This window comes from Aotus nancymaae, unplaced genomic scaffold, assembly GCF_030222135.1.
Source record: "Aotus nancymaae isolate 86718 unplaced genomic scaffold, 86718_ANA_hifiasm-v0.15.2.pri h1tg000007l, whole genome shotgun sequence".
In the NCBI taxonomy this organism is placed as follows: Eukaryota; Metazoa; Chordata; class Mammalia; order Primates; family Aotidae; genus Aotus; species Aotus nancymaae.
The window spans coordinates 58,519,909-58,545,136 of NW_026988418.1; the positions used below are offsets into that span (position 1 = coordinate 58,519,909).

Consider the following 25,228-nt stretch of genomic DNA (forward strand, 5'->3'; position numbering starts at 1 on the left):
GAGTCAAGCTTAGCTGGGTGGTTAGATCAGTGGGCCTCAGGATTCCATCAGTCTCTGCATGAGCAGGACTTTTTGGTGGGAGAGAGTAAGGGAGAGAGAATAAAAGTCTGTGATCGGTGAGGGATGCTAGGAGTAAGCCCATTGGTAAATGAATCTGCTGGCAAACTTCCTTACAAATGCGCTCCCCCAACAATTTTTTATAATTTCAAAATAAAACGCCCTGATTTGAAACAACGTCAAGTAGAATTTAAGTTAATAGTGTGAATTGCAGTCCCATCTGCTCAGCTCTAAGGCCCAGTAGATCTGTGGAGCCATTTGTCACAATTTGTTTTGAAGCCAGGAAGAAAAACACTCCTGGACACTGCCCAGCACTTCTCGTGGAGAGGCTGTCTTTGGAGTGTGGAAGGGGTGGGGTGGTGGGTGGCGAGAAAGCCGGGTGGGACAGAAGGGAGGGCACTGTGTTTCCAGGCAAAAGACGGGCTTCCAGCCCCCTCCTCATGGGCTTGCTTGTGACCTTGGACGAGTCCTGCAGCTTTTCAGGCCTCACTCTTAGTGTAGAAGGGCTGGACAGACCACAGCTTCTCCAAGTCTGGGGCTGGGCCAGATGACTGTTCATTCTTTCCAACATTCAACTAATAGTTTTGAGCTCCGTTTAGGTGCCACACAGTATTCCAGGATCTGGGGATCCAGCAGTGCCAATACTTTTTCTGGTTTTAAGACTGGATGCTAAGCACATCATTGTCCACTTCATGCTATTGGAGAGCATCAGTTCTTCCAGGCATGAGAACCTGGAGGAACCAGTTTGCGTGAAAACTGTCCTGAGCTTGGGGAAGGTTGTCACCGGCCTTCCTCTTGATGTGCTTGAGGCCGAAAAGGGAAGATGGCCAACTCAGAGTGCATGAAAACCAAGCCGTGAAGAGTGGATAGCTGAACAGATGCCTGTGAAAGCACCTTTGATCAGGGAAGACTCGGTGTGGAGAGTTTTTCTTGGGAAGGTGGTTGTAGAGTGGGGCTCTCAGGAGTGCAGGATGCTTTGTTTGATGAGTGGCAGAGGCCTTTCGAGAGGGTGTGGTGGGGCTGGTGGCTGGCGCCTGTGAGGAAGACGGTTGTTCTGGAGAGTGGAGGTGTACTGGGAAAGGGTGTTCCAGGAGAATAATAGTCGATTCATCCCACAGACATTTATTGTGCACCTGCTGTCTGAAATGCAAAGGGGCACACAAAGATGAGTTAAGGCTTTGACTTAAGGCACCCACACAACACAAGGCAGGAATGATTGTCTGCAGAAGGCACTGAGGAAGGTTTTCTAGCAGAGATGACCGATGATCTGGGCCTTCCAGTATGAGTGGGCATTGGCTGGGTGAGGGGTAGAGAAAAGGTCTTTCCAGATGAAGGGCTTTGAAATGCTTTGTGAGTTTGCCTTGATAGAGGCCAGAGACCCCATAACCAGATGTTGTTCATTTGATTCTTGGAATGATGGGAATACTTCAGTGTCCCAAAAAGAGGATGCCATTATGCTTGAAGATGACATTCTTTGTGCTTAAGCTGCCTTAAGTCTTTTCTCAAACACCCTGGATGTGCAGCAAAAAATAGCCCTTTCTGTCCCGTGTTGTAGAGAGTTGGAAAGAATGATGTACGGGGAGGTGGCTGATGAAGCCTCAGGTGTAGAGACCTGGAGATGTGACCCATCTATGGCTGTAGGAGGGAGAGGTGAGCGTGGGCAAAGAAGTGTCATGAATGAGCAGAATTTAGGGACAGCTCCGGGGGTGAGGGTGATGTTAAGAAATGAGAGAAGAGCACGGACTGCTCTATGCCAGGAAGAGAACTGGGGAAGGCCAACTATAGCAGGGCTTGTTTTGAGGAATAGGCAGTGTGGACAGTGAATTTGTTTAAATAAGTTTCTGGAATTGGTGACTCAAGAGCTTGGTCAAGCTTAGTGCCAAAAAATCAGTGAGAATAGGAACATGAAGTAAGTTAAGAGATGGGGCCTAGATATTTGGGATTCTACTGTTTAGAAGCAGATGTTCTAGTTATCCAGTGCTGCATAACAAATCATCCCAAAACAAATAAAAAATCCCAAATTTTTATCTGTTTTATTAAAACTCATCTCAGTCTCTTCACATCGTCTCTCCTGTGGCTAGCCTGGGCTTCCTTACAGTGTGGCAGAGTGACAGCAGGCATATGGCTTACACGGCAACTCGGGCTCTAAGCGCGTGTCCCAGGAGAGCCGGTGGAAGCTGCATTCCCTTTTTGTGACCTAGCCTTAAGGTCACAGAGTGTCACTTCTACCAGAGTTGTAGCCCAGCTAGATTCGGGGAGAGGAAACACAGGTTCTCCCCTCTCCGTGGAAGGAGTGTCGAAGTCACGGGAAAGCAGGGCAGGAATGGGAAATGTCATTGCAAACCAACTTTGGAAAATACATTTTGGCTCAGTTGGGGAAATCGCATGAACAGATGAACTCCCTCATAGCAGGGCACGGAGCATACCACCTGGGATTTGGTGGGTAACCTGAGAACTGGGAGAGAGGCAGCGAGTGGCTGAGGAAATGTGGGCAGGGAGAGTGGAGGAAGCCGGGCGATGTTCCGGGCACGAAGCCGAGCTTGCTGTGGGTACTCCAGGGCAGATGTGAACAAGCGGGGATGGGAAAGAGGTGGAGTTGGCCAGGACCGTGTGAACACGTGGCTCTTGTTTTTCAGTTGTTCTCTCTACTAGCTTGAACCTCCCCCTTTTTCCTCTTAGATTTTTAAACAGCATTTTATTAGGAGAAATTTTAAATTCTCTTTGTCTTTTTTTTTATTGTCTTCCCATTGCTTTGGCATGGCATGTGTTTTTATTCTTTTACTTCTGAGTAGGTAATGCATTCACATGTGTTCAATTTAAAAGGATACCGAACGATGTACACAGTGCAAATTAAGCCTGCTTCTGACCTCATTGCCTCGGAGACCATTGCCGTTACTGGTTTTGTGTGTATCTTTTGGAAAATATTCTCTCCCATTGTTGCCTCTTTGATGCGGACTATACACACCAGCAGGGCTGATGTGCTCCTGCTTTGGCTTTACTTTGATCGTCCAGAGGCCCTTCTATAGCATGAACAGCCCTCTCCAGACCCATCTACCCGCCTTCCTGAGAGGGCAGAGCCTGCAGACTCAGGGCTGACCTCAGCCCTGGATTCCTTTCAAGCTTTTTCTGGACCTGTAATTTTAAGTGCTGCTTCTAATTCAAGTCAGACTTTTTCTATGCTGGCTTTTCATTTTTGCTTTCTGTGGTTTCTCAGTGTTCTTTCACCCCTAAGATCATGATTGTGATTTGTTGTTGTTGTTTTAAGGAGCGGAGAGTTTAATAGGCAAGAAGGATGGGAGAAGGAAGAAGCTCCTCTGTACAGAGACAGAGGGAGGGGGGCTCCAAAGCCAAAAGACGAGGTCCTCATGATTGTGACATATTTTGTTCTCTAACTTACATGCACCTTTCCCTGGCATAGGGTGATATTTGGTTTGCGGAATGCAGGGACTTTCTAATACTGATATCACAGAACTCAATCTTGGAGCTGAAAGGGGATTTTAAGGATTGTCAAGGTGTTTTTCTGTTTTAAAAAAATTTTTTAATTTTCTTATAGGGAATTCAGCCTTAGGGGAAAAAAATTAAAAGATTATGTAAGGTCTCTTCTCCCACCCCACTCAAAAAAAAATCCCCAAACCAAAACCAACTCTGCTGGACTTTCTGGGATAGATGACCTATTGAAATCTGATTTCCCAGAGCAGGAGGTGGGAAGTGCTTGATCCAGCAGTGGGTGGGCATGCTTGAACCCAGGATGGACTTTCTGGGATAGATGACCTATTGAAATCTGATTTCCCAGAGCAGGAGGTGGGAAGTGCTTGATCCAGCAGTGGGTGGGAATGCTTGAACCCAGGATATCCCAAACGGCTGGAATGTGGGACAGTGGTACTATGCCCAGCCTGGGGCTAACTTCTTAGCTGGCCTTCAAAGGGACAAATGTCAGCTGAACTCTGCCTAACCCCCAGATGCAGCCCACAGAACCCAAAGGCTGTGTCCCTGCAGTGTGCAGCATTGATCTATAGCATTTGAAGCTGTTTTTTAACTCCGTAAGTGTCCACAAAATTCATCCCTTTACAACGAGCCTGGCAGCATAACTGCAGTGAAGAAACTCTCCACACAGGTCCTAGTGTCTCTTCTGGAAGTTTGCCCAAGCAAGTAAATCAAATGCTTGGTAAACACACTGCCGTCACTGTCCCTAGCCATGGAGATTTAGAACTTTTTCAAAACCCCTTTCTCTCTGTGGCCCCACTTGTTTCTTGCTGCAGCCTTTCATTTTTCTGGAGTTGACTGTGGTTCTCCCTCCATGCTCCAGGCCAGGCTCTGTGGGCTGGACGGGCATGGCGAGTTAATCCAGTCAGACGAGGTCAGCTCTGAGTTAATGAGTACAGTCTCTCCTTCTCCCTCCAGAGCATGGATTTCCTTTAATGTCTTTCTTAAGTTTGAGGAGATATGAATATATGCCTGAAAACGGAATGCTGGGAAGAATTAAGCATGAGTCCTTCAGCATGCAGGTGTCCATTTGTTGCCTTCCAGGTTTGCTTTCTTCTCGCCTCCAAGGCTCCTTGTTCAGTATGCTGTGTGGTTAGCTGTTCCGCAGTTCTGTTGAAAGTGGTTTCTCAGATGCTGTCTGAGTCCTGGGGAATGTCACAATCTGATGACAGTTTAGCTGAGAAGCTAGCACGCCCACCCCTTCTCCTCCCACAGATTCATATCTTGTCTGACTGTACACAAAAGGCAACTGATAACTCCTGTTATCAGCACTAGGTGGAGTGGGAGGTTTTTGGGGATGGTCAGCGTTTTCTGGTTTTGATTACCATATAAGTATTTTAAATGTGCAGGTCTAGCAAGGTGATAAGCTCCACAACTACATCATCAGAGCCCTCATTAATAGAACTGTTTTCTAATTTGAACATCTTTGTCCTTCCTCTCTTTTCTTAGTGAACTTATCAGTCTTCCCAAGCCCTTCACTGGTTGAGTTGTGGAAGTTTGGAGTCTTTTGCTTTTCAGGAATAGGCTGTGCTCTCAGTGACCTTTGCTGTATCTTGACCTTTGTGGCGAGTGGAGCTCATTTGGGAGTTATAGGGTCTGCAGTTGATGGAGACATCAAGGAGGATTGAATGCCAGATATTTTAAAGTGGCCTTGAGTTAACTGTTTTCTGGCATCTTTCTCATATCGATCCATGGGTTATCATGGCCTGTGGAGGCACCTCCCATTTGAACGCTTGCCATCCATCAGCTGAGTGACTGTTGACCTCTGCTCCCCATGTCCTCCTATGGGCTGGCTGGGGAAAATCATTTCTAGGGGCACATGGCAGGGTAGTGTAGAGAATTGGATGGGCCCAGGGAATAGATTCTCTGTCCAGTGATCACCTCATCAGCTTCTCCCCAGCAGGTGCCTAAGACCTGGGAATTGTGGACAGCTACCTGGACATCCCCACATTCTCTTCCCTGTTAACTGCATCACCTTACTATCTCTCTGGCCAGGCCGCCCCCTTTCGCCCTCAGTGGAGGTCCAGTGATTTGCTTTGGTTGGGACCCTCAGTAGCTCTCACCTGGATCATTGCAGGACCATGCGGGAATCTTCTGCCAGGTCCACTTTCCATCACTCCTGCCAGAACCATCTTCCCATGGCAGGATCTGGAATATCTGTTTCCTGATATTTTCCTGGCTCTCCACTGCTTGTAGTTCAAAGCCTATGCTCTTTAGTATAGCACCCTATCCCTGCCCTAGCCTGGCCCCTGTCTGCTGCTTCCTCTTGGTCTTCCTCTGCTACTCCTCAGCGTCGAACTGCTGCGGTACTCTGGACCTCGGCTCCTCATACAGCCCTGCATAGATTCGAGCTGCTCTCTGCTGAGGTCCTGCGTCATGCCCTCCCCATTTTATAAGTATATAAAATACTTAGATGGTAATCAAAACCAGAAAACCATGACCAAGCAGAAATACCTACTCATCCTCATTAAAACGGCACAAGCAACCTCTCTTCTGTGAAGCCTTTCCTGATGCCCCATGGAACCCCTTGCTCTGCGTCCTCAGTGTATCTTTCACAGTGCCACACTTTGCCTCATCCATTTACTTAGTTGTCTCTGCCTCCTAGACTGTGAGGGTTTGGGTTTTATAGCTTCTCAGCACAGCACAGTGTCCAGCAAAGAAGAGGCACCGTACATATTTGTGGAATGAATGAAACAGGAGCTTAGAGTCAGAGATTGTGGGTTGGATGCCGACTCTGTACCCACTGACAATTTCTCTGAGCCTCAGTTTGCTCATCTCATCAGTAAAATGGGAAACGTACCCTTCCCTCACACGGTGGTTGTGAGCTTAAAGTAAGAAGACACCTGTGGAAATGCTAGTTTGCTGCAGATGTGGCTAGTGCCTGGAATTGAGCAGGCACTCAGTCCTTATTTCCTGTTTCAACTGATAACCAGGGAGAAGGCCTCTACTTCAGGATCATACATCTCATTGTGCCTTTTGTCTTCTTCCAAAGAGGGCTTCTCCAATCTTGGCCCTAATTAGGAGGGCGTGCCTGGAGAGCCCTTTAACAGCATCTGGGCAGGACTTGCCACCAGGGGGCTGAGGCTTGTGAACCATCACAGCTTTGTCAGAGCCTGCAGCGAATGTTCAAAGCCCAAATCTCGTTCCAAACCTCATTCCCTCCAGGACCCTTGCCCTCAGTGGGGATTTAGAAACAGCCCCATGCTGTATGTTGCGTCATTGGCTCCGTGTAAATCAGCGAGAGCCTGCGTGTTAATGCCTAAACTTCTGCTTTCTCAGGATTCCTCAAACCATCTGTCATTCAGGTGCCTTCCTTGTACCCTGGAAGGATGATTTTCATCGGGGCTCACGGTATCTGTTAGTGCCTCATGAAGGCATCCAATTGGAAGAAGCAAGAGAAGAGATGCATTAGAGGGCTCGGAAGGGATCAACATGGAATTGAAAGTTTAATAACTCAGAAAATAGGAGTTTTTAGGAAAGTGGCTAAATAGCTTTAAGAAAAAGTAAATGAGGTCAAACCTGTTCAACCAGGCTCTTGCAGTAAGTAGCTCAAATAGAGGGCAACCGATTAACCATTTGACACTTCAAACACCTGCAAAGTTGACCTGACCAGGCTGGCTCCAGCCAATTTTGCAATCATTTTCTCCCTCAAACCCTTCCCTATTTTACATTAGCCCTCCTCCCCTACTTCAGGCCCTTTGGCCACCCACCTCCTCTCCACTTACGCAACCTGAATTCATCTGTACCAAAATATTCACCCCTCTCTGACTTCTTTTATTTGGGAGTTTTATGAGGCAGGTGGTCTGAGAAATTGCTTATGACTGTTGGTCCTAATTATGAAGGCAATTCATTCAGACTGTAGAATACTTAGAAAACACGAAGTGCGAGGAGAAAACAACTGCTTATTACCCGACCTCCCTTTACCATTTTTAAAATATACTAGCCCAGTCCTTTTTCCATACATATGTAGAGGTGAGTGGGTGTGTGTGGGTGTTTACCTTTACAAAAATACTTTCAAATCCTTTTATAGCCTTTCCCCCTTTTTACATAGTAATGTGCTTTCAGCATTTTTAGTTGTTCATAAATATTGTTCTCTGTAATTTTTAAATGGTTGCATACTATTTCACCACATGGGGAGAGTGCTGTAATTGGCTGATCGATTCTTTCTTTGTGGACCGTTTCCTGCTTTTGTGACCCGCTCCTCTGTGGTATTTTGCTTATTCTTGTACCTCCTTTTGGAAGCCCCTGAACCCTCCAGCATGGTCTTATCCATCTGCTGGGGCCCTGTTCTCAGTTCTCTTCTCTGGGCTGCTGAAGAATTAATATCTACCTCCAGGGTTTTGTTTTTTGCATCTGTGATGCTGGCTTGTCTGTGCTTCCCTAGAAAGACCGAGCAGGGTCCACTGCCTACTGCCTGGTCAGAGTTATGCTCAAGAGCATGGTCCTTGCATTGAATAGGAAAAATGTACAATCCAGGTCTACCCACAGATGAGAGCCAAGCACCAGAGCCTGAGCCACCAACAGTGAAAGAGCTGAGGGAGGAGGAGTGGCCATCCATTGTTATTGTACATAACAGGTGCTTGGGAAAATCCCCAGAAGCAGTGTCAGTGCTCTCACTGTGTATTTTTAGTTGTGTGTAGAGGTTCATGCTCTCTATGAGTGTGCTAGACATATTTCAGGGTGCCTGCCACCCACACATTTGGTGAGAGGATGGGGGCGCTCTTCACAGTCCTTGCTGCCCAAAGTGGTTATATGCTGGGTAATGGAATACACATGCCCATCTGGTCAAGTCCACCTGGATCTGAGTGTGGGGGGAAAATGCATATTTTAAATGACCCCAAAATCTACAACTTTGGGGGCCTGGTTAAAACAAAAAGCCAGCCACTCAGATTTGTTTCTGGGGAATTTGCACTGAGAACCACAGTGGTGAGTGCAGCAGCAACAACAGGCGTGTGTAAGCCGAATATTTGGAGCACAGAAACTGTGGCCAAGTAAAGGAATTTTGTCCCTGAAGAGTGGTGGGAGCTGTCCGGAGGAGGGTGGTCTAAGTCTCAAAGGTTTTCCAGTTCTGGTCCTTGCAGGGCATAGCTGTGCTGTGATCTTCACTGAAATCTCACGGTGTCTTTTTGTATCCTTCCTCCACCCTCCCCACTTCTCCCCACACCCTGGAGCTAGTTGATGGGGCTCTGCTTCTGCGATTATCCAGCTACATCCAAGAGGATGGCATATTGGCTAGTGCTTCCACTGCTGAGAGGGTCACTGCAGTGCCTTGGGCAGAGTCAAGAGAAGAAGAACATTCCTGTTTTGTACGAGAGTGCTTTTCAGGGTGAAGAGCTGGAGGAGCTACAGTGGAGTAGGACACTGCTCTGAGGTTCCTTTGAAGACCCCGATTCACAGCCTGGACATTCCTAGCTAGGCAGCCCCATTTTCTAGTTTTGTGTCTCCATGGCCTGGGAATTGGGAGACAGAAGCGGGGGACACTGTGTTAAAGGACACAGCAGGCTGACTTATCATGGGCTTCCTGAAGCCAGCGCTACCCCTCTGTTTCCAGGTCTAGTTCTGATGCCACTTGAAAAGGCCCCTCCAAGTGCTTTTGCTAGTAGGGCCCCTCATCCCTCGGCTGCCTGGCAGTTGACATCCTGGCGCTGCCTGCAGATGTCCTCCTGGCATGTTGCCAGCAAGACCCTGGGCTTAGCAGTCCTCTTCCTGAAGCCATGAGAGCACGGAGGGGTGCGCAGCTGGGGCTTTGCCAGCTCCAGGAGGAGGCAGAGGCAGAGGCAGTGCTGAGTGCGGCAGGAGCTGTAGAGTTATTCCAGTCCTCTTAGGAGATGGTGGTGGTGGGGCGGGGGGCGGCAGAGAGACTGAAATCCAGCAGATACCTTTCTCCCAGGCTGAAAATCTGGGGACCAGACTGAGAGCCTGGAGAAACTAGGGTATCCTGGGTCCGGAAATGAAGCGTAAAATAGTAGCAACAGTAATTGCTGTGAAATGTGTGCTGTAAGAAGGAACGAGGCCCTTGGTGGTGTGAGTGATGGTCCTTTTACTGGAAGTCACTCTAAGCTGCGGTTCACTGGGTCCCTGGACTTCCCAGAGGGAGTGTTGCCATGAAGCTGCCCTCTAAAAAAAAAAAACACCCGACACTCAGCCTATTTCCGTTATCTCCAAAACCGGACGGAAAGAAAGAGCTATCAGAGTAATTACAGGGAGAGCATTTACAGGCAAGTAACCTGATCTCTCCTTTTAATTTTTTCCCCTCTAGAAAATAGAAGACAAATACTAGTCACTTATATTTACTTACAAGCATTTCGATTAGATGTTGCCTTGAATCTCTGTGGGGCTGAGAAAAGCATGTATTCCTGCGACTGTGGGCATGGCTGGCCTAGGGCAGGCTGCAGGGCTCCCTTGCTGCCTTTCTTTCTGGATGCTGCTTCTGTGCTGCCCTTCGCATGAGTGAGGGGGGAATACAGGTGAGAGGCCAGCAGGATGCAGGCGCTGTGGCTACCTTTTCTGGGAGGAGTGGAGGGTGGAGGCAAGAATGAGTGATAGGAGAGGAGGGGCGGAACAGAAGGGCAGGAAGTGTGGTCTTTTGGGCTTTCCTGGTTCCAAGCATGGCATGGGGTGAAAGAGCCATGGACATCCTGGAAGTGACAAGGTCTTCCCTGGGGTTTAAATGGTCATGGATAAGAGAAGCTGGTTGTACAAATTCAGTCGAGGAAAGGATAAGGGGTAGAAGGCATGGGAAAAGGAAAGGGCTTGTTGGTTATAGAAAAAAAATTATCAATAACCTAAATATTCCTTAATATTAGAATAAGTAAAATGTAGTATAATCCTATGATGGAATACTATGCAGCTATATAAAGAGGAAGAATGGGAACTATATTTGATCTCATAAACTTTGAAGGGGAAAACTGAGGAACATAACTCAATGTAAGGGATGATGATATTTATATAAAAAAGGCCGAACAATAATGTATATTTTTCAATGATTACATATATCTGTATTATAAAGGCTTTTTTTTTTTTTAAGTCTGGAGAGATCTATCCTTAAATCACAGAAGTGCCAATCTCTGGAAAAATGAGGGGAAGTGGGGTTAGTAGTGGTGGTAGTCAGAAGAGATAAAAGACTTAAACTATTCTAATTTTAAAAAAATTTAAGTAAATACTCAAAGTAAATAGTAATATGTTTAAAATATTTTTGAGTTATAGTTTAGTCCTCTGAAGAAGCAGCTTCAACATTTAGTAATGAGGGAATTAGGCAGCAGCTCAGAAACAACCACCCATTCCTGGGGCTCAGTAGCTGAATATCTCAACCTAGGACAATCAGGTAGTCTAGTGTCACGGCAGGGTGGATGTCCGAGAGATCGCAGTCAGTTTGGGATGAAGTGAATTACTGAGTTTGCAGTCCTTTTAGCTGATTCTGTAGCTGGCAGTATACATCTTCTTAGAAGTGGTATCAATAATTTAACATTCATTAATCATCATCTTTAGACCAGCTCTATTTTAGGTACCACTGGGGATTCAGATAAAAGAAGAATGAAAGAATGATATTTTTGTCCTTGGATTTAAAACCAGGCCAGGCCCTCATCTCGTCACATTTGACTATGAATTTGGTCTGTCTGCTTCTAGTCCTGCCCTCTGCTCTGTCCTCCACCTGCCACCAGAGTGATGATTCGAAAGCGTAAATCTGATCTGTCTTCTTACTTACCTCTGTTAGCCTCTTTCTCAACTTCCCCTGTCCCAGAGGAGGTGTTTTACTTTATTAATGTGTCTTTTGGTGCCCTTTTCCTCCTGGCACTGGTGTACCCTCCAGTCATGTGACAAAAAGGACCTTGGCAAACTTCTTGCTAATCCTGGAATGCACTGCATTGTTTTCATGTGGCATATATTTCCCTTGCACTTTGGTACCCAATTCAGATGCCACTACTTTCGTGAAGGCTTTTTCAATACTTTTACCTTCTGAGAGGGCTTAACCTTGCACTTTGCACCTCACTGCTTTCGTATACCATTATAATGATTAGTTATGCATATTTATTTTAGGATCATCAGCTTAGGACAACTTGTCAACTATGTCTTATTAATCTCTCCCTCACAGTTTCTGTCCTAGTATCCATCATGTATAATAGGCACTGAAAAAAATGTTGATTGAAACCATAGCATATGTTCTAGTTATCTTTCTATGTAACAAATGTTTCCAATCCGCAGTGGCTTAAAACAACAATTTTGTTTTGCTCACATAATCCATGGGTTGAGAATTTTGGGGAGAAGGGGTACAACAAGCATGACTGGGACGTTCTCTGGGAAGTTCCAAGGCTGGGGGCAGTTCACAGTGGAGGCTCGTTCACTCACGTGGCGGCAGGTGGAGCTGGCCGGCGATTGGGAGTTCTGCTGGTGCTCTGGATTGGAACACCTACCCAGGGCCTTTCCATGTGCCTTGGGCCCCCCCACAGCATGGCCTCAGGATAGTTGGCTGTCTTACTTGGTGGCTCAGGGTGTCCTGACTGAAATGGAAGTTGCATCACTTTTCATGACCTAGGCTTGGAAGTCACACAGTGTTACAAACCTGTCCAGATCCAAAGAGAAGGGAATTATTTTAAACTCCACCTCTTGATGGGAGTGTGGCATGGTCACATTGCAAAAGAGCATGTGGGAAGGAGATATTGTTACTGCTGTGTCTGGAGAATACAACCTGCCACGGTGTGTGGGAGAAATTAGTTTCACAGCTAGAGTTAGTATCACTACTATTGCTACTACTGCAACTGGTAGCTAAACATTTATTGAGCACTTATTAAATTTTAAATGTAGCAACTTATGTAATGATTCCATAGCACTGTGAAGATTATACCACTTTACAGATAAGGAAACTGAAGTGCAAAGAGGCTAAGTAACCAGCCCAAGGTCTTACAGCTACTGCCCATGCTGTAGGAAGTCAGCGAAGGGGAAGACTTAGGAATTCACTCTGATCTTTAGGTTCGCTGCTGGATTGTGGTAGTGCATTTATCACATGGGAGTTGAAGGCTGTTTCAAGAGCCATTATTTTTTTTTTTGAGACAGGATCTTGCTCTGTCACCCAGGGTGGAGTGCAGTGACACCATCATTGTTCACAGCAGCCTCAACCTCCTCAAGGACTCAAGGGATCCTCAAAGGACTTGTTTTTATTTTTATTTTTTGAGATGGAGTCTTGCTCTGTTGCCCAGTCTGGAGTGCAATGGCACTTTCTCTGCTTACCGCAACCTCTGCCTGCCAGGTTCAAGTGATTCTCCTGCCTCAGCCTACCGAGTAGCTGGGACTACTGGTGCATGCCACCATGCCAGGCTAATTTTTTAGGGACAGGGTTTCACCATATTGGCCAGGATGGTCTTGAACTCCTGACTGCAAGTGGTCCACCTGCCTCGCCCTCCCAAAGTGCTGGGATTAACAGGCGTGAACCACTGTGCCTGGCCTCAAGAAACATTTTTTATGAAAATACGGATTCAGATAAGGTCCTTGCTCCTGTGGTCTTGGGAAGCTGAACCTCGAGCTTTCCTGATTTTGTGGCTTCCCTTGTGCTGTCTGGACATTGGTTAGATTGTCCCTTCATGGCAGTGACATTGAGCTAGTGGGCTGGAGTGCAGTGGCGTGATCTTGGCTTGCTGCAACCTCCATCTCCCAGGTTCAAGCGATTCTCCCGCCTCGGCGTCCTGAGTAGCTGAGATTACAGGTGTGTGCCATCACACCTGGATAATTTTTGTGTTTTTAGTAGAGGAGAATTTACCATGTTGCCTGGGCTGGTCTCAAACTCCTGACCTCAAGTGAGCCGTCTGCCTTGGCCTCCCAAAGTGCTGGGATTACAGGCGTGAGCCCCCGCACCCAGCCAGTGCAGGTGTCCTTAGCCGGCTTCATTTACTCCCTAACTCCTTGCCTCAGGTTCCGCATCCGTAAAGTGAGGTCACTAGGTGTATTTACCTCAGAGGGCTGCTGTGAAGGTTAAAGCTGGTTATACAAGCAGAGTACTTGGCACAGTGTCAGTTACCTGGCTGGGGCTCAGTAAGTGCTGGCTGTCCTCATTGGAAAGGTTCGAGTGTTGTGTTTTCTTGTCATCTGATCTGGAAAGGGGTCAAACAAAGGATCTTTTAGCTCATGCCACTTCCTGTCCTTCTTTGGCTGAAGGCTGACTGGTGAGAATCCCCAGAAGTTGTCACCGATGAGCCCATGGAAGTGGCCTTCCTGACTGCTTTCTCTCTGGAGCCTTTAAGTTCCAAGAAACACCTGTACAGCATGCTGTGGCAGCTCAGCTCAGTTCCCATTTTAACTTGGGACTGCACAGATTCCCCATCATTTCTTTTAGGATCAGGTGGGCCAGAGGATCCACTCAGTGCTTTATTACTTCTCACTGATAATCACAGAGCACGTTCAGTGTGAGCCATGGAATAAGAAAACTCTCAGTCACATTCCGTGTTGTGAGAAGGTTACTTAACCTCGAAGACCATTTCCTTGTTGGGTAAATGTGGCTGTAAGAAATTGACCCCATTCAGCTGTTGTGAGGATTAAATGATATGATGTATGCAGAGCAACTAGGACAGTACCTAGGAAAGTGCTACTCATCATGATCATTTATCTTCAGTTTAGAAACGATAGGGGATGATAGAGAAAAGGTATTGAGAAAAATAGGAGAGGAGAAAATCACCCATATTTTTACCATTCAGTGACTCAGCCTAGTATCATCAGTGTTTTGTTTGGTTGTTTTCCATGTGTAGGATTTTTTTTAAACCTGATTTTACTGCATATGTAGTTTTGCATTTTTAACCCAAACTTAATGTTCTTTTTAATGCTCTTGTACTTACAAAGATTTATCCTGTTTTTAGATTGATATCTCACATTGGCAGAAATTAGATGAAATTTTAAAGTATTCATTTGGTTGCTTTCACAGTATTATTTGATCTCTACAGTGTCCTGTGAGATTGCTACATGGTGCATTGTATTATTTCCATCTTATAGATGAATGGTACTGGTGTGGCTGAGTTACATGCAGAATGAATTTCGATGATTGTTGAGGCCACACTGGAAGAGTATATTAAAATGATGAGGTAGATCCCTCTGACACTTTCACATGCTCAGTCATGCATCTCAAACATATAAATTGGATCCTGTGCCTAAAGATGTAGGTTCCTGAGCCAAGGCCTATTCGAAAAATTGCATGAGAAGCTGGCTTTCCGAGGCACAGTGACCCCTCCCTGCTCACTAACTCCTGAATCATACGTCCTGCCCCTAGCCAGGTTTATCTAGGACTTGAGCACACAGAAAAGTGGGAGCATCTTTGAACAATAAATATCTTGAAAAACTAGTTAAGTGGTATCATGTATTTGTGTGATGGGTGATTTCAAGACTCAGTCTAGAAGGACAGGATCTTGCACATTGACAATTGATTGTCTGATGCAATATTTCTTAATCTTTTTGGGTCTTGAATTCCTTTGAGAATCTTTTGAAATTTATGGACTCTTTTCCCAGAAGAACATACTCATGTGTGTGTAACAGTTTTGCATTCAGTCTTAGGGCCTGCAGGTGTCTACATTAGTTATATATTGGTGTAAAATAAAAAGCCCCAAACTTAACGCTTAAAGGAACAAAGCTTAAAGGAACTGTTTATTATCTCACAGTTTCTGTGGTTTAGAAAGTCAGTAACATCTTCACTGGGTACAGGAGGTTGCAGTCGAGATGTTGTCTGGGGGGCCAGGTGTGGTGGCTCGTACAGGTCACCCTGCACTCTGGGAAGCAAAGCTGGAAGGATTACTTGAGCCCAGAAGTTTGAGAGGAGCCTGGGCAACCTAGTGAGACCCTATGTATTAGTGAGTCCTCACATTGCTTTAAAGAAATACATGAGACTGGGTAATTTATAAAGAAAAGAGGTTTAATTGTCTCACAGTTCCACAGGCTGTTCAGGAAGCATAATGCTGGCATCTGCTTCACTTCTGGGGCGACTTCAGGAAACTTTCAGTCATGGTGGAAGGCAAAGGGGAAGCAGGCACGTCTTATGTGACCAAAGCAGGAGCAAGACAGAGACAGGGGAGGTGCCACACACCTTTAAACAGTTGGCTTTCAGATCCTGTGAGAACTCTCACGAGAATAGCACCAAAGGGATGGTGCTAAATTGTTCATGGAAGATCCACTCCTATGATCCAGCCACCTCCCACCAGGCCCCACCTCTGACACTGGGGATTATAATGGAACGTGACGTTTGTGTGGTACACAGACCCAAACCATATCATCCCATCTCTCCAAAAAAATAAAAAAGTTAGCCAGGCATGGCGGTGTGTGCCTGAAGTCCCAGATACTCAGGAGGCTGATGTGGGAGGATCACTTGAGCCTTGGCGGCCAAGGATGCAGTGAGCTATGATTGCACCACTACGCTCCAGCCTGGTGACAGAGTGAGACCCTGTCTCAACAACAACAGAAAGATGTCTGGGGTTGACATTATCTGAAGGCTTGACTGAGTTGACTGAGGTTGGAGGATCTACTTCTAAGGTAGAATCTACTTCCAGTCACATGCTAGCAAGTTAGTGCTGGCTGTTGGCAGGCAACCTCACATGGTCTTCCCCATACAGCCTCTTTGATGTCCTCATAATGTCTTGCTTGTCTTTTTATGACCTAGCCCTGGAAGTCACATTCCACCATTTCTGCATTTCCTAGTGATCACACAGGTCAGTCCTATTTAGTGCACAGGGCAAGGTCTGAGAGGGGAGTAGTGCAGACTACCCATGCCCTCTCTTGGTGCACCACGCTCCCAGCACCCAGAAGCTCTCCTAACTCCATTATTTAGGGTTTTCATATGGGGTTTCATTACATGGGTCTGACTGATTTTATCACTGACCAATGTTGATTGAATCAGTCTGCAGTCCTCTTCTTGTCCCTGGAGGTCTAAGGGTGGGACTGGAAGCTCCAGCTCTAAGTGTGGCCAGCTCCTTTCTTGAAACTGCCTCAGTGTTCAGCTTCAGTTCAGTTAGCATCAACACTGGAATGGCCAAAAGGGGCTTCTTATAAATAACAAAAGGTACTCCCATTGCTTAGGAAGTTACAAGGGGTTTAGGAGCTCAGTGCTGGGAACTGGGGACAAAGACCATATATATATATATATATATATATTTGGACAAACACCAAATATATATATATTACTACAATAGTGAAAACAGAAGAAGTTTTATATAGCAAACATGCATTATTTTTATTTTTGGCTAACTTTTTTTCTAGTTATAAAACTGTACATACTCATTGCAGAGGACTGGGACTGGAGGAGGGAGTAAAATATTAAGAAAAAAATAAAAATCACTTGCCATCCTATCACCTAGTGTTTTTTTTTTTTAGTCCTTTTCATGCAGTTATATATAACATTTTGATCTTTCTTTTTATATTAGAGAAATTATATTTGCTTATTGCAGAGTAATCCAAAGAGTACAGAAAGTCCAAAGTTTAAAAAGTTATTTAAAAAAAAAAATTGATGCTTGCCTGGGAGGAGCCTTCTATTGTAGTTTGAGAGGGAAGATGGAGGGTCTGTGGAGTCAGAGGATGGGGAGATGGAGAGAGTGTGAGTCAGAGGATGCCCTGGTCAGGGTTGGGGGCCTGTGTGTATTTGGAGACAGCTGAGGTCTGCACAGCAGGGATATTACCGTTAGAAGGAAATGGGGAGGGGGGTCTGTGGAAGGGGAATTAAATTGCCAAGAAGAAAACATTTGTTTTTATGTTGAGAAGCATTATTTTCAGGGGTCAGAAGCCCTTTGCGGGGCAGAGGGACTTAATAAGGTAAAGAGCTATTTAATAAACAGGTGCAGCTGAATGTGTGTCGTTAAAGTACAATCCAGTATTTATTTATTTGTGAGGGTTTTTTATAACCTGCTTCCTGCCTAGACAAGTTGATTTGACCCTGCCGCCCTGGCTCATTCAGGCCACTTAACACTGTTTACCTTTGACGGGGAGGACATGCTGGATCCCCTGGCTGAGTGATTTTGTAAGGTCTGTAAATAGGATGCATTCTGGTTAAACTCATTATTGTACCACAATAGCCAGCATCTGAGGGGTTTCAGCTGTTTTCATTTGCACTGGGGAAGACTAGAGGAGATTGAACCTTTCTTGAACCAGTGACTGGGTCTCTACAGAAGAGAGAAGCTTAAAGCTAGTGAGAGCCTTAAGATAATTTCATTTGAGCACTTGGCTGGCACCATGTGGGTAGAGACACTTTAACAGTGCTTTGCTACAACTGATTTGAATCATCTGGGGAGCTTTAAAAAAAAAATCTTAATTAATCCTAGAACCAGTTATGTCAGGTGGGGACCAGGCACTGTTATTTTTTTTAAAGCTCCCCAGGCGATTCCACCGTAGGCCCAGGATTGAGAAGCAGTCCTCGAAGAGTGCCCTGATCTGCCTCCAGCCTTCTTTGCAGGGGTTGGATGAGGGCGGGGGGTGTTGGTCAGAGTTGCTCTGTGATCATAGAACACTGCAATTCAGAGGATACCTAACGTTACGAATGTAGTCAAATTTGTTTTCAAAATGTTCTGTGTTTCAGGAATACTGCAAATATTTGATTCAAATGTTACTGTGTGTGTGTGTGTGTGTGTGTGTGTGTGTGTATACAGTCGTGTCACTTAACGATGGGGGTATGTTTTGAGAAATGTGTCATTGGGCAATTTCATCCTTGTGTGAATATCAGAGTGTATTTCCACAAACCTGGATGGGATATATCTTTTCATTTATATATTTTCATATGGAAAATCAAATGTCCCAGCACCATTACTGAATATCAGTAATTTCGCCTACTTGATCTGCCATGCCAACATTAAGTGCCATATATAGATTCCTATATATGCTCCATTATAATCTTACACGATCACTGTTGTACGTGTTTCCTCATTGACTGAAATGTTATTCAGTGCATGATTGTACATGTAAAAATGTTACACACCATATTTTCGCATACTGATATTACTAATGGGTTGTCCTCATGGTGACTTTAAATATCATAATTAATGCCATCAACCGGAATTTATCAAATAAATTCACATACCACTTGTTCTGTTTATTTCCTCCTCCTGCCAAATTTTCATTTTTCCTGATGCTGCCCAAGCCAGTATGGGTTCTGTGTAAGATTTTGTTTGTGAGGAAATGTTCTGCATGAATTAAAGTTTTGCAAGCCATGGGCCTTTCATAATGGTATGGGCTGTTTTGAGGTCTGTCGCCTTGCAGATTAGATAAGCTTACACTGAGCACAGTCCCCCCTGGGCTGGGCTGAGAGCTGCACTCTACTAGTATTCGAGCTACCCTGGCTATTTAAAAAAGCAGTCGAACTTGCTGGTGCGCCCTGATCTGCCTGCAGCCTTCTTTGCAGGGGAGGGATGGGGGTTGGTTGTAGTTGCTCTGTCATAGTGATAGTGCTGGTGAAGTGGATTCACCAGCTGGATCCACTTCAGAGAGGCATACGTCGGGGCAGCCACCATTCCCATTTGTGGGGGAAAAGGGAAACTGTCACAAGAATGGGCCGCAGCTGTGGGTGGAGGTGGCTGGCCTGGTGATGGTGTCATTGTCAAGAGGCCATTGAAATGTCCTTAAGCAGTCATTGGCCAAATCCTGTCCTCTGCGAATCTGGAGCCACGGAATATTCAGCCAGAAGATGTCTTAGCCAGCAGCTCTTTATTGAGGACTGATTGCAGGCTAGGCTCTGTGCTAGGGGCTTTCCAGATGTTTTCTTATTAAATCTTTTCAATAACCCTATGAGGTATGCTTTATTATCCCCATCTTACAGATGAGAAAACTGAGGCTCGGAGAGGTTAAGTAGCTATCCAAGATTGCAGTCAATAACTGACAAAGCCAGCATCGGAACCCATGCTAGTCCTCTCCAAAGCCTTCTTAGAAATCATTTGAGAGATGAGGAGATCAAGGTCTGGAGAAGAAAAGCAAGTTGCCTAAGATGACACGACCAGCTCTCATTGGTGGCAAAGCTGCTGCTAGAACTCCCCTGCTCTTTTCACAAACTGCAGTGCATGACCACTGCGGAAGGGGAGAGGCAGGGGTGTGCCCCCTCCCACTTTCTGAGTGGCTCAGGCACAATCAGTGTTGACTTGGCATGAAATGAGAAATTAAACTCACCATGCCACTTTAAGAAGAACATGGAGAAGGCAGGCAGAAATGACCTTGAAGAACGGTATCTCAGCCAGAAGGCAGGAGGTCAGTGGGGGAATCTGAGTGGGAAACTCACGGGTGGCCTGACTGTCCTTGTCACAGGTTTAGCCGGGCACTGTCAGTTCCCTCCTTTGTCAGTTTGTGGGAATCTGGGCATCAGGGATCTGCTTCAGCTCTTCACATTCGTATTTGTGTGTGCTCAGCTTAAAACCGTAGCAGGCTGTAGGAGCTCAGTTCTGCCTCCATTTATGGACGGAAGAGAAACTAAGGAATGCTCCTTGGGGTGATGTCGGGGAGTAGCTACATGGGAAAATGAAGGGTGCAGCACCAGAAAAAAAGGTACTCCCAGGACTCCCTCCCACCAGTGCTTGGACTAAGGAAGAAGCGTTTCATTTCAGCCAAATTTCTAGACGGTTGCTTTGTTTTCATCTCAATCTGTGCCAAGGATTCAACTTTTCCTGCTCATTTTATTAAAAACTTTATAAACAGCATTAATAAATAGATGTAAAACTGCCACATAAATGACAAACAGAGGGACTAAATGAAACTCCCAAAGGTCAGCTGTTGAATAAGTAACAAAACCGCATCTTTGCCTGATCAGATTCCCATATATGCAAATTAGGGATAATGCTTTACCACAGAGTATTTTAATTAATATTTATAAATCACAGAGCGCCTTTGGAAGGGCCAGTAAGCTATTTATATTATTATCATGTCACATAAATAACAAACCCTTTGGAGATTGCTGCCTACTTTGCATTTTGGTGTGAGAAGTAAGTGAGCATGTTGCGTGTGTTTCTCTTCCTCGTAGGTGTGGTGTCAGCACAGCGGCAGGTCACCGTTCAGGAAGGACCCTTGTACCGCACGGAGGGCTCTCACATCACTATCTGGTGCAATGTGAGTGGCTACCAGGGACCTTCTGAGCAGAATTTCCAGTGGTCCATTTACCTGCCTTCAGCCCCAGAGCGAGAGGTGCAGATCGTCAGCACCGTGGACTCTTCCTTCCCCTATGCCATCTACACCCAGCGCGTCCGCGGAGGGAAGATCTTCATAGAAAGAGTCCAGGGGAACTCAGCCCTATTGCACATCACAGATCTTCAGGCCCGGGATGCCGGGGAGTATGAATGCCACACACCCAACACTGATGACCGGTACTTTGGGAGTTACAGTGCGAAGATGAACCTAGTAGGTAAGGAGACGCTGTTTTCACGTGGCCAGCGCCAGGCCTGACTCAGTTCTTTAGTAGTGTAATTTTGCTTTATGCCATGCATTTGACTTTTTAAAAATCCCACAACTCCCCACATATTTTAGGGGTCAACAGCTAGCACAAGTAAACTAAATTTCTGTGTTCACTTGTAAATAAGATGGTTGAGACCGAAACTGTAAAAAGGTCTAATGCAGATGTTAAGACTTTCATAAGTTGACTAACCCTTAACTGGTGAAAAGGGATATGAAAGCATAAGGCAGGAACATTTGTGGCTGATGATCTGAATGACAAGGAAGAGAAGACATATGACATCAGCTGGAAGAGGGGAGAAACCTCTCGGAGATAGGCCTTTGGGCAGCTCTGAGGCCCACCGGGTGCTGCTGAAGCAGGAAGCACATGTGGCTGCGGGTTCCTGCTCAGACCTCGTACAGTGCAAGTCCTTTGGCTCCATGTGTAAGGAACTATGACCTGGCTGTCTCCCTTGTTGCTCCTTAATGCTGAGGGCAACATGAGGAAGAGGGAGGTGGGAGCTTCCGATGTGGGCAGCACTGGTCACCGTGTTTGCAGTGTGAAAGGGCTGTTCCGTTTTTCTGCCTATCTTCATTTCCAGTTTTTATAATCACAGCTCAGCAGTGGGTGTTGCTAATTCTTTTCTTAATACAAATACTATTATTTGTTTATTTTTCCTTTCTCTAACAAGTCTGGGTCCCAGCAGGAGACCTTTTTTTTTTTTGGACAGAGTTTTGCTCTTGTTGCCTAGGCTGGAGTGCAATGGTGTGATCTCAGCTCACCGCAGCCTCCCCTTCTCGGGTTCATGCGTTTCTCCTGCCTCAGCCTCTTGAGTAGCTGGGATTACAGGCATGTGCCACCATGCCTGGCTAATTTTTGTATTTTTAATAGAGACGGGGTTTCTCTATGTTGGTCAGGCTGGTAGGTCTCAAACTCCTGACCTCAGGTGATCCGTCTTCCTCAGCCTTCCAAAGTGCTGGGATTACAGGCATAAGCCACCACGCCCAGCTGTTCCCAGCAGGAGACATTTAAGACCCAATCCTTGGGTGAGAACAGGGAGAAAACACATACTAGTTGTGATCAGAGAGGTGGTGCTATTTAATCTCCAGAAAGAGGCAAGCAAGGATCCGGGTCTGATTCTGGGGGATCACAGAGGAAATCTCTCCTCTTGCCTGAATCTCTCCAGACTGTGGCTTCCTTCCAGCGAGGACCTGTTTGATAGATGAATTACCTACTAAAAATAGGGTATGATGATGATTTTCTCTACTAAAAATGGTTTTTAAAAACATCGTCGCTCCAGGGCTGCCTTGCTCTGAAGTAAGTTGCAGAATGGGGGTGTGGGAAGGAGAGAAAGGGGAAAATAAGGATGTTGTGTAGAAAGGTTAAACTAAAAGTTCCAGGAGGATCAGTCAGAAGTGAGGTTAAAGTATCTCAAAGCAGTGGTAGAATCAATAACAAATGTTATTTGACCTAAAAGACAATTGTTCAAAACAGTATTTTCAGGGAGTCCATTGATTATGTAATATGAAATACACCCCATGTTTTATCCAAGTGTTATTAAAATACCAAACAGGTAAGTGTAAGTATCAAAATAATGCATTTCCAAATCCAAACAGAAAACTTTCTGTTTATGTGCATTTGGGGCTGTCTGTGGCTTTGAATCGATAGTTCAGGGATGACTGTTAGGGACGCAGTGCAGTGATGCCTGCCTGGAATGGGAGCTTAGCCCCTGGGAGTCTCAGATTCTGTGGCTTTGTCACTGCACTCTCGGGACATTCTGTGTTGCAGTGATCCTAGACTCCCTGCAGACCACCGCCATGCCCCAGACTCTGCACAGAGTGGAGCAGGACCCGCTGGAGCTCACTTGTGAGGTGTCCTCAGAGACCATTCAGCACAGCCACCTGTCTGTGGCCTGGCTCCGGCAGAAAGGTGGCGAGAAGCCCGTGGAGGTCATCTCCCTGAGCCGAGATTTCGTGCTTCAGTCCAGCAGCGAATATGCCCAGAGGCAGAGCCTGGGGGAGGTGCGGCTTGACAAGCTGGGGAGTTCCACCTTCCGCCTCACCATCTTCCACCTGCAGCCTTCCGACCAGGGCGAGTTCTACTGCGAGGCCGCTGAGTGGATCCAGGATCCCGATGGGTCGTGGTATGCTATGACCCGAAAGCGTTCCGAGGGAGCTGTGGTCAACGTCCAGCCAACTGGTCAGTGTCTCTGAGCCTCTTGTCCTCTCTTTTACCAGGTGGTGAAGGTTGTCAGATACTGGGAGGGTGTGGAGACTCCTTCTTTGGGCACCTCTACCAGGGCAGCAAGTTTTCATGTGAAGTTAAAGCAGGTCTTGTATACAGCCAGAGGGAGCTGAGGGATGTGTGGGGTGTGGGTATCCCAGGACGTGAGTCACAGGCAGGCGCTGCAGACTGAATCCTGCTTAGAGATGTGCTTTCTTTGACCTACATGGTGTTTACATTTTCTTGAATTAGAAACCCTTTGTAAAAATTCGGAGTTTTCCGAGAAACCATTTGTATCTTAAAACTCAGGGCTTTCATTCCCATTAGCCACAGTTGCTGCCCCATTTAATGACGTTGCCTTCCTCAGGTACCCATCTGGTTTCATTTCCAGAAGACATTTGAGATAATGAGACTTCCATCCAAGGTCTAACAGTATGAACTAGAGACATTTTGGCTTAAGTTATTGTTTTTTATCTGATAATATTCTTTGGTGAGATTTTGTAATTTCCAAAATACTTTATCACATATTACTTCACAGTCCCCCAGACGTTCTGTGAGGTAAGTAGGTGGTAGTATTCCCATTTTGCAAGTGAGGATGCTGAATGCAGATTACTTTATGCTGGGGCCCAGGAGGCGTCATAGGGCAAGTTGATGAGGCCAGTCTGAGAGTACCAGGTTCCACTGTAGATATTTTCTTAAGTGAAGACCTGGAAAGGTTCCTGAGGAGGTTATATGATTTCTTTTTTTAAATTTTTTTTTTTATTTTTAAAAGAAATTAAGCCTACAGCACCTGGTATTCCTAGATGGTCTCCCATCCAAGTACTAACCTGGCCTGACCCTGCTTAGCTTCCGAGATCAGATGAGATCGGGCGCATTCAGGGGGTTACATGATTTCTTTAGAGCTGAGGCAAAATGGTGGTGGCTCAGTCAGCGGAAACCCTTCCTGGCTCCTCTTGGTATCTCCTGTGGCCCCAGACTGTACTCCCCAGGCTCCTGAGCCTATCAAGCTCCAGGCCAGAGTGACAGCTGTTGTTGGCTCTGGCTACCTCTGCTGGGCTGAGGGGCAGGTTCTCACATGGGCTTTCAGCTCCCCCAGCTTTAGTTGGAGCGTGGTTGTTGTATCATCACTGAATTGCAGTCATTGGCCTGAAAGCCTTTCCTTGTGTGGATGCTCGCTTCTGGTGAGGGCTGTGGTGGTTCTGGTGAGTGAGTGGAGGTGTAGCTTTTGGGATATGAGCTGGGGAGTCTGAAGTCTCAGTACAGGTGGGGTCCCTCTTCAGGACCTGTCTCTTGGTCTCCCTGTCCCATTGGCTGCAATCACTTGTCTGGGTCTTTGCATACTTTCTCTGCCATTCTAGAGCAATGCTTCAGACTCACCTAATGGTACACATTCTGGGGCCTCATCCCAGAAGTCTTCAATCAGAGTCTCCTGGGATGGGACCTGGGAAGCTGGATTTCCAGCACGCTTCCCAGGTGATTCTTTTGCTATCTACATTTTTTCAAGCATAGCTTCTAGGGCAGAAGCAATTCTCTGGACATGATTTTAGTAAGTCATCTAATGGGTGTGAGAACTTTTACCATAGGGGTTGGGTTCCTGGATGGGGAGAACTTTATCTGCTCTCTAGGACATTTAGCAGCTTCTGGATCTTTCAATATTAAGAAATTTATCCAAGGGGCTTTATTTTATATTTATCCTTTCCCTTCCTGGATAGTTTTAAGATCAGCTTCAGAAGTTTGGGCCAAATTTTGAGTCATAATGCTTTTAAATTAGGTTACATCAGTTAATCTTCTTTATTTTAATCTTACCAATTTGGAATTAAAACTTTTTGAATTTACCCTGAAAATGTATCTAGACTAAGCCAGCAAAGGGAAAACTGAGTGAAAAAAAGGTTGATGACTTCACTCTCCATTCCTGTGCTGTTCAGGTTCAGCAGTTGCATCTCCAACTCTACCCTTTTCTTAGTTCATTTCAATAAACATGTAGTCAATCTCCACAGCATTGAAGGTGTGTTGGTGATAGGCATTAGGGGCTTCAGAGATGCCTAGCCCTTAGGCAGACCTGAGAGCCAATGGCCAAGTAGAATGTGCTAAGTGCGTTGATAGCATTTG

General features: G+C 45.9%; 1 protein-coding gene and 1 pseudogene across 4 annotated transcripts in view; one reads left to right on the forward strand and one right to left on the reverse strand.

Moving 5' to 3' along the window:
- The window catches only part of IGSF3 (immunoglobulin superfamily member 3), a 103,064-nt gene that overhangs the window by 41,054 nt on the left and 36,782 nt on the right, over positions 1-25,228 (forward strand). For all 4 annotated transcript variants that reach the window (XM_012458869.2, XM_021674153.2, XM_021674155.2 and 1 more), the window contains exons 3-4: positions 20,492-20,869; positions 22,685-23,095. In XM_012458869.2, coding sequence (XP_012314292.2) covers positions 20,492-20,869; positions 22,685-23,095 — 789 coding nt within the window. The remainder of the gene's footprint in view (positions 1-20,491; positions 20,870-22,684; positions 23,096-25,228) is intronic.
- On the reverse strand, positions 23,898-24,010 carry LOC135273449 (5S ribosomal RNA; annotated as a pseudogene).